This window comes from Xiphophorus couchianus, chromosome 24, assembly GCF_001444195.1.
Source record: "Xiphophorus couchianus chromosome 24, X_couchianus-1.0, whole genome shotgun sequence".
NCBI lineage: Eukaryota > Metazoa > Chordata > Actinopteri > Cyprinodontiformes > Poeciliidae > Xiphophorus > Xiphophorus couchianus.
In genome coordinates, this window is record NC_040251.1 from 19,368,450 (window position 1) to 19,383,600 (window position 15,151).

The following is a 15,151-nucleotide window of genomic DNA, read 5'->3' on the forward strand; positions in this document are numbered from 1 at the left end:
AGGGAAGAGGAGGAAACAGGAGGGAACAGGATTAAACAGGAGGGAAGAGGATTAAACAAGAGGGAAGAGGAGGAAACAGGAGGGAAGAGGAGGGAACGGGGGAACCGGAGGAAACAGGAGGAAACATGGGGGAAACAGGAGGGAACAGGAGGGAACGGGGGAACCGGAGGAAACAGGAGGAAACATGGGGGAAACAGGAGGGAACTGGAGGAAACAGGAGGAAACAGGAGGGAACAGGATTAAACAGGAGGGAAGAGGAGGAAACATGGGGGAACAGGAGGAAACAGGAGGGAACAGGAGGAAACACGAGGGAACAGGAGGGAAGAGGAGGGAAGAGGAGGAAACAGGAGGGAACAGGATTAAACAGGAGGGAAGAGGATTAAACAAGAGGGAAGAGGAGGAAACAGGAGGGAAGAGGAGGAAACATGGGGGAACAGGAGGAAACAGGAGGGAAGAGGATTAAACAAGAGGGAAGAGGAGGAAACAGGAGGGAAGAGGAGGAAACATGGGGGAACAGGAGGAAACAGGAGGGAAGAGGAGGGAAGAGGAGGAAACAGGAGGGAACAGGATTAAACAGGAGGGAAGAGGATTAAACAAGAGGGAAGAGGAGGAAACAGGAGGGAAGAGGAGGAAACATGGGGGAACAGGAGGAAACAGGAGGGAAGAGGATTAAACAAGAGGGAAGAGGAGGAAACAGGAGGGAAGAGGAGGAAACATGGGGGAACAGGAGGAAACAGGAGGGAAGAGGATTAAACAAGAGGGAAGAGGAGGAAACAGGAGGAAAGAGGATTAAATAGGAGGGAAGAGGAGGAAACAGGAGGAAACATGGGGGAACCGGAGGGAAGAGGATTAAACAAGAGGGAAGAGGAGGAAACAGGAGGAAAGAGGATTAAATAGGAGGGAAGAGGAGGAAACAGGAGGAAACATGGGGGAACAGGAGGGAACAGGACCTGCACCGGCTGCTTTACTTTAACCAGACATGGACGATTTGGCTTAGTGCTCTAAAATAACTTTTAATACTTTAAGAAGTTTGATTTTTATCGTTAAACTGCATTTTATTATATTTGATTTATATTTATAGATACTTTCAGTGGAAAAATAATAAACAATCTCAACTATACAGATTTTTAGGAGGTTTAATCATCATCACAATAAATCTAAATTATTTTCATGAAAGGAAATTTATTGTGATTTATTACTAATTTTACCATTTATTAAAATAAAATAAAAAACAATTAAATCTGACCTGTTTGACATGATTTTCTATACAGTTAACTTTTTATTTTATTATTTAACTAAAAGCATTTTTTGGTGAAAAACATGTTAATTTTCATGTATGTTAATTTTTGCATTGTTTTGTCATATTTCTAACATAATTGATACAATAAAACTCATCAAGCCTGTTTAGGTCAAACAGCAGATTATATATATATATATACATATATATACATATATATATATCCATCCATCCATCCATTTTCTGGTCACCCTTTGTCCCTAATGGGGTCGGGAGGGGTGCTGGTGCCTCTCCAGCTACGTTCCGGGCGAGAGGCGGGGTACACCCTGGACAGGTCGCCAGTCTGTCGCAGGGCACATATATATATATATATGTCATAAATGATACTTTCAGAGTTATTAAAGTCTAAAATAAAGTTTATATGTTTTCAAAAACAGAATTTTTTAAATGAATTGAATCCAGTTTGTATCATAATTGGTACATCAGGCCTGAGCTGTAACGAAGTTATCAAAAGGAAACAGTGTTTTAATGTAACTGTAATGTTATATCTGTTTTATAAATATTATTGATGGATTTTATGAACATGAGCGACTTTAATTTAATGAATATTTTTATGGTGGAGGGTTCGGGTCTGGACATTTAAAGCTGGTTCAGGTCAGCAGCTCCAGACGTTTGGTCTGAAAAGCTGGTTTAGTTTTGAACTCGTTCAGAAACGCTCCCTGGAGTCGTGTAGATGATCTGAACTCTTCATCCTGCGTGGTTCTGTCAGGTTCTGCTTGGTGTCTAGAGGAACCGGGCAGATGAAACTGGGTTCTGCTGTAGGACATGTCTCTGGCTCCAGTCGTCTCCTCCACAGTAAACGTGTCACAAAGAGCCGAGCGCTCTGGGCTCTGCGCCTCGTTCCAGACTCTGTTTCCAGCTTTGTCTCCTCTTCATCAATTAATGAGCGTTTCTTTGTAATGGCAGGCCACCAAGTCCTCCATGAATGAGTAAAAATGTCACTAAATCACACGTTTAATTTGCATGTCAAAGGGCCCCATCAGCTTGCATCTCTGTCAGTTTTTGAAGCTGCGTGTCGTCCCCGGCTCCATCAACCCCGGACACTTTTTAAGGTTTTTTCTTCTCTATACTCTGGAGGTAAGAACAAGGTCTTTCGGCCTCATTATGCCCAGCTTTCATCACTCGCTGGCTGGCATCTTTAAACATGTATTCTCTCTTCCTGCCAGCCAGCGAGGATCGCTGCTGCTCTTCATTTAGTTCAACACCACCAGCCTCACCTGCTCCGGCCCCCCAGCTCTCCTGTCACTCCGTGTTTTCTACTCGTCCGCGTTTACCGCGCCGCGCCTGCACACGGCGCCCATCTGCATTCATGATTCTTTCATGGGTCACAGTCTATTAAGATTCTTGTCAGACATCCGCAGCGAGTCACCTCTGACTGCTGAGGGTTCCTCATCAGGCCGCAGAGAGCGCCGGCTCCCGGGACGACACTTCTTCTTTGAAATGTATATTTCATGGCTCCCCTTTGCCCCCTGGCTGAGCACCTGTGAGACCCCGGCTCATTCTCAGCCGCCTCACGGCTCACAGACAACCGGACCCGGCTTTGAAACGGCGTGTTACCTCTGGTCTCCGAGGGCGACGGCTTCTTGGGGAGGTCGCTGAAGCTGCTGCCGTCCATTTTGTCCTTTTTCTGTGCGGCTGGCGGTGACGAGGTCTCCATGGCCGACCGAGGCGCTGTGAGAGGAGAGGAGCATAAAACAGGCCGTTAACGTTAGCGCTCAGTTTGGGAGGACATGAGGACGCTCTGGAGACAAACTGAGGAAGAACTCAGGTGGCCTGGGATCCCACAGGGTTCACAACAATTAGCCAAGAGCCTCTAAAATGTCCGACTTTAGCGAGAACCGAGGAGAAAATAAAGCTGCTAAAACAATCGGATGGTTGGAAATGTTTCCTGTTTTTAAGAACCCAGACAGTCAGAAACACCAGCTGATACGCTAAGGGTTCAGTCACACCAAACCTGTTTCATCGCTTTAACCCGACTCCAGTCCGTTTATCCAGAAAGTCTGGTTCGGTTGGTGTGAACGCTAATCGACCTCTGACCTCTGGTCCTCCAAACCTCAGTCTGGGTTCGGTTGAAGTGAGTCTGGTTCAGTTTGACTGTACAGTGAACACCAAGTGAACCAAAGCAGGAAATGGACTACAGCGCAGGGCATTCTGGGTAAATACAACCAAAGCTAACAGGTTAGCCTAGCGCTACCAGCAGAAATGGCTCCCGGTCTCTAGCCAAAGACTAAAGACAAATCCTCCAACCGCTAAAATCTGACGCCTCCATTTGGTGAAGAAGGAAGTTGCGCTCAGTGTGTTCAGAGGTTTTTGGTGCAGCGCCCCCGCAGGCGAGGAGGGGAACAGGTTTTTCTTTTAGTTTGGATGGTTTGACTCAGCGCAGTGTGAACTAGAACCACACCGGCTAAAATGGAACAAATGTTGCAGTTTTTGGTCCCTAATGGAACCGAGTCGACCTGCTTACCAGATGAAACAGATTCAGAGCGAGTTGTTACCTGAGGTGGCCAAAAGGGGGCAGTGTAACCAGGTTCCTGTGATCACAGTAACCAGGATGAAGATTATCATGGAAGATGTTCAGAATATCACAAATGTTTCTGTTCAAAATTGTCTGAAATAAGCAACAAAAAAAAACTCAGGATAATTTGAGTTCTGTGAAAAGAATTTAAATTTTTGGAAGAAAGTCAGATTATCTTGACTCGTAATGTTTCAGGGAGTTTCTGCTGCTATTTTTGCTATCTTGAAAATGGACGCCCCTTTATTTGGTAGTTATTTCCACCAAACAAATCACTTTTCCTTTTCTTTCCTAGTTACCAGGGTTTGTTGGTGAAACAACAGATCAATCCGCCTCTGTTTGCTGTAAAATCAGTGATATTAACAGTTTTATCTGCAGTCGAAGCGTCACCTCAGCCTGTGAACTCGTCTCTGACCAGCAGCAGCAGCCGACAGGTCAACATCTGGTATATTGTATTTACATAAACTCTGCGTGAACCGCAGCGTGAAGCTGGACGTCCTGGTTGGCACCCGGCCTGTTGGCACCCGGCCTGTTGGCACCCCTAATGTTGGCACCCCTAATGTTGGCACCCGGCCTGTTGGCACCCCTAATGTTGGCACCCCTAATGTTGGCACCCCTTCTTTCTCCAGGAATCTCAGATTATGTTGGAGGGCTGAGCAAACATGTTGGAGGATTTGTCCTTGTTGTGCAGTTTGCTCTCTTCCTGCAGCTCCCGCCTTTCACAGCTCAATCTGCTCTCTGGCAGGGGGCGGGCCGGGGGCTCTGGAGTCAAAGGGCACGGAGGATAAGGAGGTGGGGGTCCAGGCCGCATGTCATCAAAGTTTATTTGGCTGTTGACCTTTCCACAGGCCCATTCAGAGCCTCAACAGTTAGAACAATGCTACTTTATCTTCAAAGCTGGATGGAAATGAAGACTGTGGAGCAGAAAGTGGCATCGTCCTCCAGAACCCACCGGTCCAGAACCCGCTGGTCCAGGACCCACTGGTCCAGAACCCACCGGTCCAGGACCCACTGGTCCAGAACCCACCGGTCCAGAACCCACTGGTTCAGAACCCGCTGGTCCAGGACCCGCTGGTCCAGGACCCACTGGTCCGATCAGTTTCTCACACGTTCTCCAGGTTTCAGCAGAGCAGGACTCTTCAACGCCTCACCTGGGAAACCAGTTTATCTTCACTGATATCAAATCCCAGGTGAAGAGACTTTTGTCCAAACCAACCAGAATCTGAGTTCTGCTCCACTTCCAGACCCGATCACTGACAGGAAGCAGCACATCTAGTCTAAAGACATTCAGGAACATAAAACCCAGAGGTCAGATTAAAACCCAGAGGTCAGATTAAAACCCAGAGGTCGGCTTCCTCCAACAGCAGAACCTCCATCACATCCCGCCCGCTGAGCAGCTGCAGGATTCAGACTTTGATGAACCTCTGGTTCTTTTACTGCCTGGTAACAAACCAGCGCCTGAGGGACAGTTCTGTCTGGATCGTCTTCATGGCTGCGGATGAATCGGCTAACAGGTGTGGGCGGACGGCGGCGCGGCCTCATGGGGAGCCCTCACCACACACAGCCGTGTTCAGAAGGTGATATACGAGCCGCCTGGCGGGAGTCTTTCACGCCTCCCGTTCTCTGATCTGGCCTCGCAAATCAATATTAGTCAGGCTCAACATTTGCTGCTCACACATTTAGCAGAACGGCGGCGCAGGAGGAAGTAACAGCTGATCTCTGAAACGTCCAGCAGCTCTCTGAGGGAAACCGAAGGATCAGCGTTAACATCCAGCTTCCTCTCCGTCCTGCTGGAGTTCACTTTAAATGGATCCATTCTGGAACCGGAACCAGATTCACTCGGTCTGATTTTCACTCATCATCTTGTTTTCTGCAGCTTCCACTAATAAAATCTGTTTTCCTCACAGATCAAATCAAGAGCCATCACAGAAACATGGTGGCTTGGATAAATAGAGGATTAGCAGTGATGCTAACTGTCTGTGTCAGACACGCTTCTGCTAACCTGCTAATAGCTGAGCTAAGTTTTAGCTTAGCGCTATAATGCAGTTTTGCTAACTCTCTTTTTCTAAATAAAATAAAACATAGATGGTAAAGAACTAAATATAAATATAATATCTAAGGGCATTCTGGAACGCATTAGCATTAGCATTAGCTAAACTGATTCTGGGATTATTTTCTATGATATGGGATTATTTTATTTGGTCTATGTGTGTGTGTTGCTGTGTGTGTTGCTGTGAGTGAAATGTTGCAGTTCTACAGAAACACTGAGGTGTTTGATTATTGATCAGCTCCAGAAATGCTGGTCGTTACAGGAAGTGACTGTAGAAACGTCGAGCAGCCGCTTGTGTGGCGACGAAGCGCGGCCTCCTGCGGCGGACTGGAGGCTCCCGTCACAAAGACACACAGTGATTTATTTAAGAGCAACAGATGACAAAGAGACCCCACAATAAGGTTATTTAAGGGACTAACAGCTTCACAGCGACCCTCCCCCTCTCTGCCGACTCATTGAAGTCAATGACTGTTTGTTCTCTTCTGTGACATTTCTGCTTTTAATGTCCTTTAGAGGAACTCTCACCTGTTCATTAACATTTGTGAGTGTTGAGCTCACATGCTGAACTAGTTATGGAGGCAGAAAAGACACTAAAATGTGTGTCAAGTTGATCAAAACCCACCAAACTCCGGAGCGAATGCGGATCACAGCAACAGACTCTGCAAGGTGTCAGGAAAACTAATGCCCAGCTGCTCAGGTGAACCAGACTCCACCTCGACTCTTCACCAGTATAACCAGCACCAAGTGGCTCCTGAATTTTTAGAACAGCTCTTGTCAAGCAAACAAATGACTCTGTCTAAGCCTGAAAGGTCACTGCATAGCAGAGTAAAATCACGGAGCGTGCAGTCAATTCCTCGGCGCGGCGCCCCTTACCCAGGACCACTTGCTGGAATTTATGGCTGGGGCCTCGCACCTATTCTCCTCTTGAATAATGGCTGTGGTGTAAAAGAAGCCCGGGTCGGTGGCGACTCTAAAATAGAAAGCAGCTCCAAGCCGAGACGGGGTTGTTTATTGTACGAGCCAAGAAAGCACAAATAGAGGCTAACGGTGACATCTGAATTTATACCAAGCGGTTCCCCTAAACTTCAAGAGAAGCAAATGAGACCCAAAGTCCCTGATGTATCGGCTAAAAACAGAACACAGGGGAAACGTATTCCCAGCAGAACGCCTTGGTGTCTTTGGTTTCAACACGTTCAGCGAGAGGCTGAGTGATTCTCCTCGGAGGAATGAGCCTGGATGTTCAATATCCTGTGGCTGATCTCCTCCCGGCCTCGGCAACAGCAAACAGATGTGGCGGCCGAGTTCAGAGGAGGGTCGGCTCCCCTCCTGACCCGTCCGGGTGAACTGGAGGAGCGCCTCCCACCTGTGTGCCTGCGCAGACCTTGACCTCTCTTTGAGGTAGCTTAGCGCTTCCTGCGAGGCTGCAGGAAGGGATTCCTGGCATTCCTTCGTCATTATGAGAAACCTCCTCACGTGAAAAGAAACACCAGAACTCCGCTCTGCCTCCGGTCGCCGCTGCATTCATCCATTATTTTAATTCTTACTGCACCATGAGATTCTACTGGAAAGGAAAGATCACTTCACTCTCTAACTTCTGATAGTCCACTCGGTTTGATAACATTGCAATATTTCTTACATCTTCAGCTGCTGCGGTTCATTTTTGCCCTGTTTTAAAAAGCCTGTTCCTCTCCTGGCCTGTGGGGGCGCTGCACCAAGAACCACTGAAGGAAACGACAGAAAAACCAACGAAGAAGACATGAACTTAACTTTCTGCTTCACCAAATGAAAACTAAATGGAGGCGTCAGATTTCAGCGGTTGGAGGATTTCTCTTTGGTCTTTAGCTAAAGACCAGGAGCCATTTCTGCTGCTAGCGCTAGGCTAACACGTTAGCTTTGGTTGTATTTACCCAGAATTCCCTGCGCTGTAGTCCACTTGCTGCTTTTGGAGCGGTTTCTGGTTCACATTCAAACCGGACCAGAGTTCACTTCATCAGAAAAAAATGTTTTTTAAAAATATTGACAAAGTTTTGATCTAATTTCTGATGGGAAAGTCGGCGCTGATGTTTGGGTCGGCGCTGATGTTTGGGTCGGCGCTGATGTTTGGGTCGGCGCTGCAGCAGTGAGGCGACCAGCAGCTGCTCTCAACCTTCAGCCAAACCGTCCAACAGAACCTCAGCCAGTTGGACTGTTTACCATCGCTGGAAAGTCCAAACGGGCTTCCTGTGTTCGTCTGGATGGATCATGTCCCACACAGCGTGAAGGTTCTGTGGGTCTGGTGGTTCTGTGGGTCTGATGGTTCTGTGGGTCTGGTGGTTCTGTGGGTCGGTTTTCTTTGCCCCTCTTGTTTCTTGGTTCCTGTTGGTTCCATTCAGAGTTCCTCTTCCTACCCAGCTGTCCCGGCTCTCGGCCCGTTTGGACCTGCCATGTGTCCCTCTCTTTGGCCTGTTGCTGCTCAGTTTGGGTCTGGTGGTTCTGTGGGACTGGTGGTTCTGTGGGTCTGGTGGTTCTGGATGTGAGCAGATCAACTCTAAACCTGATTTTAACGTTTTTCCATCATTCTGACCTCAGCAGCCAAAGGAAACCAAATATTTATTATTTTAATCTCATAATTTAAAATGTAAAATATTCATGAGTTTAATTAAATTATATTTCATTAGAGTTTAAATCTGCATTATTTACTAAATACAAACTATTCAGAAAATTAAATCAATCAAGATGTGTGAAGATCTCTGGTTTGGTTCTGAATGTTTCCATTATGAGGAAAAGAATCAACTTGTTTGATGGAAGAAATGAGGAAGAAATGAGGAAGAGGAAGAAATGAGGAAGAGGAAGAGGAGGTTGATCCTGGACCGGAACGTTTTGATGTTTTCCTCATCGGATTCAGGAAGGAGGAGCAGGAGCTGGAGAGCCGGGGCCCGTCACCAGGCGGTGTGTCCCGGACACTCCGAGGCCCCGTCGCCTCGTCTGGGTCCCCTGGGGCCCCGTCACACAGCGCAGTGTCCGGGTCCCTGGGGGCCCCTGGGGTCCCGCCGCTGTGGCGTGTCCGGGTCCCCCAGGTCCTCTAATGGGACGTTTCCTTCTGATCCCGTCGCCGCGGCGCTCTGACTCGGCCCGGTCCTGACGGTGGCCGTCCCTTCAGGAGTTAATTAACAACCCCATCAAAGCCGGCCCCAACACGGCACAGAGGAGGAACTACAGGCCCCCGGCGGCCCCCGGCCTTTGATTGGTCCGTCTGCAGGGGCCTCCGGTTCTGTTTGATGGCGGGTAATTGCTGCTGCCTGATGGAGGATCTTAGAGAAGATCTGCTGGAAGAAGATCTTCAGACGGACTCCAGGAGTAAATGTTTACATACCCAGAGAGAGAGAGGGTGTGTGTGTGTGTGTGTGTGTGTGTGTGTGTGTGTGTGTGCTGGAGGACCCTCTGACTCCAGAGCAGCAGAGTTTGGTTTCCAGCAGCAGGTTCTGGATGAGTCCGTTTCAGCCTCCTGCACCATCAGCCTCCATCTTCTGGACTTTAACTGGATCCAGATGAGTTTTTTCTTCCACTTCAACCTGAAAACCTAAAATTATTTTCAGCCTGATGCGTCAGGAGCTGCAGAGCGTCGGACCGTCTCCCTGCAGGAATCCACCCGGCAGCGCTCCGGTTCCTGGACCGGTCTGGACCGCTCCAGGAACCGCGTGTGTTTTAGAATGAAGGCGGGTTTTGGGGCCTTTCCCAGAGAGGCCCCCTGCGGCCCCGGGGCCACGCTGGGCGGTAATTGCTGTGGTCTTGTTCTGTGGGATAAGAGACTTTAGAGTGGCCTCAGCGGGCGGCTCGCTCTCTCCCGACCCAAACTCCACAGATTCCCAGAAACTCCCAGCAGGATGTGAGGAAGAGACAGGATGAAGGTGACATCCTCATCCCAGGTTTGGGAATGTCGAACCCAAGGCCCCACTCCCTCCTCCTCCTCCTCCTCCTCTTCCTCGCTGACTGCTGGAACTCTTCATCGCCCACAAAAGCAAACGCACTAAAACTTTTCTTCTGATGCAAATGTAGCGGCGGCCATTCAGGACGAGGACGGACAAAAAGACGCTGAGAGGCGGAGAGGACAGGAAGCTCCGCTTCAGTTATTGATCAGATCTGAGGCCTTTTCTGCTGCTTTACTCCAAAATAACATCAAATATTAATATCTGGTTGTTTCAGCTGCTGCAGCACCACAGAATCAACATTTAGATAAAGGAGGAAGATTTAAAATGATTCCACTCAACATAAAATCAGCTCAACTGTTCAAATGAAAAGAAACATTTATTTTTATGAAAATTTGGAAATGAGATAAAATTTTTTAAGATTTTCTGAATTTTGTGGATAAATTAAAATAGGCAGAATGAATATAACAAAAAGGAAAAAACAGTTTAAAAAGGCAGGATTTTAAATTTAATAAATGAAGTAAAAATAAAAGTGAATTCAGCTGAGCACATGGTCAGCGCACTCACCGCTCCGCTCCGCTCCTCTTCCTCTTCCTCTTCTTCTTCCCTCCAAAGCGCCTCAACTTTGTTTTCGGAGAGGAAAAGCGGCTCCAGACACGTGGATTCCCATCCGCTGCGGGACGCGCGGTGCGTGGCGCGGCGTGGCGCGGCGCGGGGCAAACTTTCACCTCCACGCAGCGCAGACTAACTCAGAGTGAGGAGAAGTTGAGGGACGCGTCCAGCTTAGGGAGGAAGAGGAGGAGGAGGAGGAGGAGGAGGAGGAGGAGGGAAAGTTTGAACCCGGAGGAGCGGAGAGGAGGAGAAGTTGAGCAGGAGGAGGAGGAGGAGGAAGTTTTACCGGGATGCTGCGGAGCTTCCAGGATGCGCTCCTCCTCCGGATCCCGCTGATGTCTCACATTCAGGCGTCATTTTAAAACCGAACCGGGCGCTTCAGTTCCTGCAGTTCGGATCCATCTGCGGCTAAATGACATCATTCTGAGTGTTTATCCGCAGTTTAACTTGCGCAAAAAGTGGAGCAAATTCCAGAGCTTAAACTCGCATTTCCTGCAGTGCTTTAAAACCCGGAGAACTGGTCCTGGATCAGCAGCAGAACCGCAGAACTCCACTAAACTTCCTCCTGGTTCTGTCCAGCCCTGACCTCTAGCGGCGGCGGGCCGGTACTGCATGCGGCCCCGCTCGATCAGCGGACGAACCTGAAAAAATCTTCAGTTTTCAGCAACAAACACATTTATTATCGATAATATTATTATTTTAGAATCATGTCAGAATGACGTTTCAACCTGCAGAATGTAAACAGATCCTTCAGCTCGTTTATTCACAGGTAAATTCACCCACTGAAGATAAAATGTTTCAAAGAATTACTCTGGAAATATGCTGTTCATAATATTGGAATAAATTACAGAAAAAGGCTTAAAATGTGTGGAAATTACTAATATAAATACATGTCAGCATTTTCACTAATAAAGATTAAACCAATGAAATTGTTCTCAGACATTTCTGGAGTAAAACATGTCAATCTTAAAAATTATAACGACATCATTGTAAATGTTTTGCTGCAGAAATGTTTCATACCAATTTAGTTTGATTTGAAGAAAAAGACTAATTTGCTAAATTATCATTGTTTTAATATTTGTTAGTTGCTCGGGAACTTGTTGATGGAAGCAGTTTGTAAAGATTTTATTAAACTGCTTTTGTTTTTGTCCATTTACAGCAATGAATTATGGGTAATGCATTTACCGAAATTGGTATGAGAAAAATATTCAAAGCGAAAAACACTTAATTGATTCCAAACGGAAATTAAATCAAACATTTAAATTAAATAAACCGTATTTAATCCTGGTTTAAATAATTATTTGTTTAAAACATAAAACAGGAAAATATTAATTTTGTTTTCATATTTTATTTTTCTGCCTCAACTGGAAAACAAATTACAGCTTGATATAAAAAACCTTTTAGCTCTGAATATTTCTCTTTTTTATTATTTTAAAAAGACAAACTTAATGGAAATATTATGGTTGTGTTTTTATATTAATTGTTTATAAATCTGTGTAATGTGTATCTATGACCCCGATCCACACTCCATTCCAGTAGGGGGCGGTAATACATTAAAAACCCGTTTCTTTCAGCAGCCACAAAGGAAACTCAAGAAGAAGAAGCTGCCGCTCACCTTGTGACGTCACCACTTGCCGCTCCCGTCCTGGATCGTCTCTGTCGTCGTGTTTCATGTAAGTTCACAAATTAATTCTTCTATAAAATAACATAATTAATGTGGTTTTAGGGAGAATGAGGCAGTTTTCTGTGCCGGAAATGACGCCGTAGTTTCCCGTTGCGTTTCCGTGATGACGCTGTTCCGCGTTTTTGTTTGTGAATGAAGAAGAACCAGGTTCCTTGAAAAACTTTCAATAACCTTCTGTCAGGTCCGGGAACCTCTCAAGGAAACAGGTAGAATAAACGAAATACAGTATTTTTGAATTTAAACTGGTTCACTAAATGGACTAACTGGTTTTTCCCGCCGAAGCGCGCGCGGACGATGACGTAGAAAAAGGACAGAAATAAAAACGACAGAATAAAAAGGTAGAAAAAAGAGAAAATATGTAAATTTATTTCTAAGTTTTTACTCAGAGATTATTAGACTGTACTTTCTGATACTGTACAGTATTACAGTCCAATACTGTTAGCCGCCTGTAGCTAACAGAAAGCTCACCTGTTAGCTACAGGTGAGTTAATTAGCCTTCATTATTGACTCAAGCTAATTAGCCTTCATTTCACCAGCATTTAGTCAGTGAAAGGAAAGATTTATAGAAATATTTTTAACTTGTTTCTGACATTTTACACCGTTTACCAACAGACGCAGCAGCCCTGACCTCTGACCCCCAGACCAGCCTGACTCCTCCCTGTGATGAAGGTGAGCAGCACTGTTCAGTTAGCATCACTGCAGGGGGTCTGAGTACATTTCTGTTTTTACCTTTGCACAGCAACATGTATGTGTTTCTTACAGGAACTCAAACAATCTTTATAAAATAATAAGAAAACAATAAACGGCCTGATATAACTGAAATTAAACAGTGAAATATCCATTATTTATTTATAACACCAGCATGTTGCATTTAATGAAAAAGAGCCAATCACAACCAATAATCAAAAGACTGCAGGAAGTGACAGAAATAAAAAAACTCAATAGAAAATAATACATATGGATTTTGATTAATTATTGGAATAATCGATAGATTACTCTGTTGCTAAAATAATTGTTTACAGCAGCTTCACTCTGCCTCCTAACTGTTGGGTTGCTATAATTTCTAAATGTATATTTCAGAGTCTGGTTTATCTTTCCAGAATGCTTAGACAGTTTTACATTTTTGCCATGAAAATAGAGAGAAATTTGGCGTTTAGCTTCTGATTTTCTGCTTCTGTTGGTCTGCTGCTGAGTTCAGGACAGATGGAGAAGCAGCGCCACCTGGTGGACAAACCTAAACGTTACTCCAATAATCTGGTGCTCTGAAAAATAAAGTGGTGGATGAATGAAGCAGAAACATTGATGAAGCTTTGAAACTAAAGCATGGCGTTGAGTTTGGAGCAGGAACTGAGTCTGCAGTGAGCATCAGGATGTAGAGTCTGAAGGAACAGCTGGCAGGAAAACAGGAACAGCTGGCAGGAAAACCAGAGAAGCTGCAGAGCTAAACTGGTTAGAGAAACATTTTGAACGTGAGGTAGAAGATTGTCTGGAAACGTCCCATTCCTCCCAGTGGGAACGCGTTAGCTGGAAATCTGTGATTATCTGACAGGTTTTACGTCAGTGTCCAGTAATGTAACAGGACGGTTTTATTGGAGCAAACACATCTATCTACTGCCCCCTGCTGGAGAAACGTGAGCAGAGCAGCTTCAGCTGGTTTCTAGACCAGGCCTCTGATAAATGAGTACGTTCCTGAGTGAGTTGAGCGTTTCAGGATGAGTTGTTGTTCTGCCATATGGATGTAATCTCAGCCGTCTGCTGGAGGAATATTCAGTTTTTAAAGGATTGCGTGAGAAATCTTCCCCCGGCTGATGCTGATGACTTCCACAGATCTGTGGCTGCTCATTAAACCGTTGGTTGAATTTCCGTCTGATTTCCGTCCTCTCCCCTCTGGAGGCCGAAGTTCGCAGCTTCAGAGGCGGCTGACGTTCCTAAGGAGAGTCTGTCCAAACCTGAAGGAGCGATTTCACTTCTCTCACCGTTTTCCTTCCCGTCTATTACAGACTCCACGTCTGCTGCCAGTTTTTACCATTTCATCGACCTTTGACCTGCTTGTGGCTTATGCAAGAGGATTGCTAGAATAATTTTTGAAGATATTTTATTTCTGGTTATCCCAACAACTAAACTAAAACCACATGGTTGGAATTGGGAATATTTTTTTTCCAATAAATTAACGTTAAACATAAATAGAAATGATATAATACTCTGAATAATTCAGAATTTATGAGTTGCAACATTTATTTTCAAAGTGTTTTTGAATTTGAATGAGTTCATGACACCAATGAACTCGAACCAGTTCAGTTTTTAATAAATCTCCATTAAAGTAATGACCATAACAGTGTTGGTGCTGCTTTAACGTTCAACTGCTTTACCAGAAATGAACAAAGCTTGTTTCATTTTTCCTAAAGGAAACTGGATTTGGGAAGCTCCTTCTACTGATTTATTTTAGTTTATAAATCAGACTTGACAAATGCAGCTAGCTATCTTATTCTCTATGTTTCTGAATCGTCATATTTTTAAGTTTAAAGTCAACCATGTTCTGACAAAACATAGAGAAAATATTTCTCCTGTTTCGTGAAACTCACTGGTCCTGAATTCATCATTAAGTTCTTTATTTTGGGGCGTTAAAGGTTCGGTATTTCAGAGTTTGTGTTGCCATGTCTGACCGGTTCGTTCTGTCTGTGGATAAAGATCCGATAAATGGCGGTAGGGGAGTTGCAGTGGCCAGTAGAATATAATCTACCTTCCCACTGACATCCGCTAATTAAATGTCACATTTCATTGTGAATTTCTGTTTGTTTGTTAAATTCTGTGTTTTCTGCACCTCTGGATAATTTTGGGATGAGGTCGAGAAGTTTCCCAACTTCTTGGAGGGGAAACAGCTCGTTTCTGCTTTCAGCTGCTTTCGTCTGTCTGAGAAACACATGTTCCCTGACCTTTGACCTTTAATATCCGCTCGGTTTATTTGCGCCCCCCCTCGCTCTGATGTGTATTAAATCAGATATGCCGACCGTCGCAGCAGCGCCGCCCTGCTTAACCCCCGGTGACCTCAGGTTTTCCCAGTAAATGGATTTGGACCGGGTCTCCTCCGTGT

At 45.5% G+C, this 15,151-nt stretch overlaps 1 protein-coding gene and 1 long non-coding RNA gene across 3 annotated transcripts in view; one reads left to right on the forward strand and one right to left on the reverse strand.

Annotated features, from left to right (window-relative positions):
- Window positions 1-10,615, reverse strand: part of LOC114140508 (zinc finger protein GLI2-like) — a 49,684-nt gene extending 39,069 nt beyond the window's left edge. Inside the window, exons 1-2 of one of the 2 annotated variants that reach the window (XM_028010463.1) lie at window positions 10,332-10,615; window positions 2,855-2,968 (exon numbers count right to left, since the gene is read on the reverse strand). In XM_028010463.1, the coding sequence (XP_027866264.1) occupies window positions 2,855-2,954 (100 nt within the window). In that variant the 5' untranslated portion in view covers window positions 2,955-2,968; window positions 10,332-10,615. The remainder of the gene's footprint in view (window positions 1-2,854; window positions 2,969-10,331) is intronic. The other variant, XM_028010462.1, reaches the window with a different exon arrangement.
- The window catches only part of LOC114140697 (uncharacterized), a 38,404-nt gene extending 25,673 nt beyond the window's left edge, over window positions 1-12,731 (forward strand). Inside the window, exons 2-3 of the long non-coding RNA XR_003594653.1 lie at window positions 11,954-12,049; window positions 12,673-12,731. This is a non-coding gene — a long non-coding RNA (uncharacterized LOC114140697). The remainder of the gene's footprint in view (window positions 1-11,953; window positions 12,050-12,672) is intronic.
- The last annotated feature ends 2,420 nt before the right edge of the window (window positions 12,732-15,151 follow it).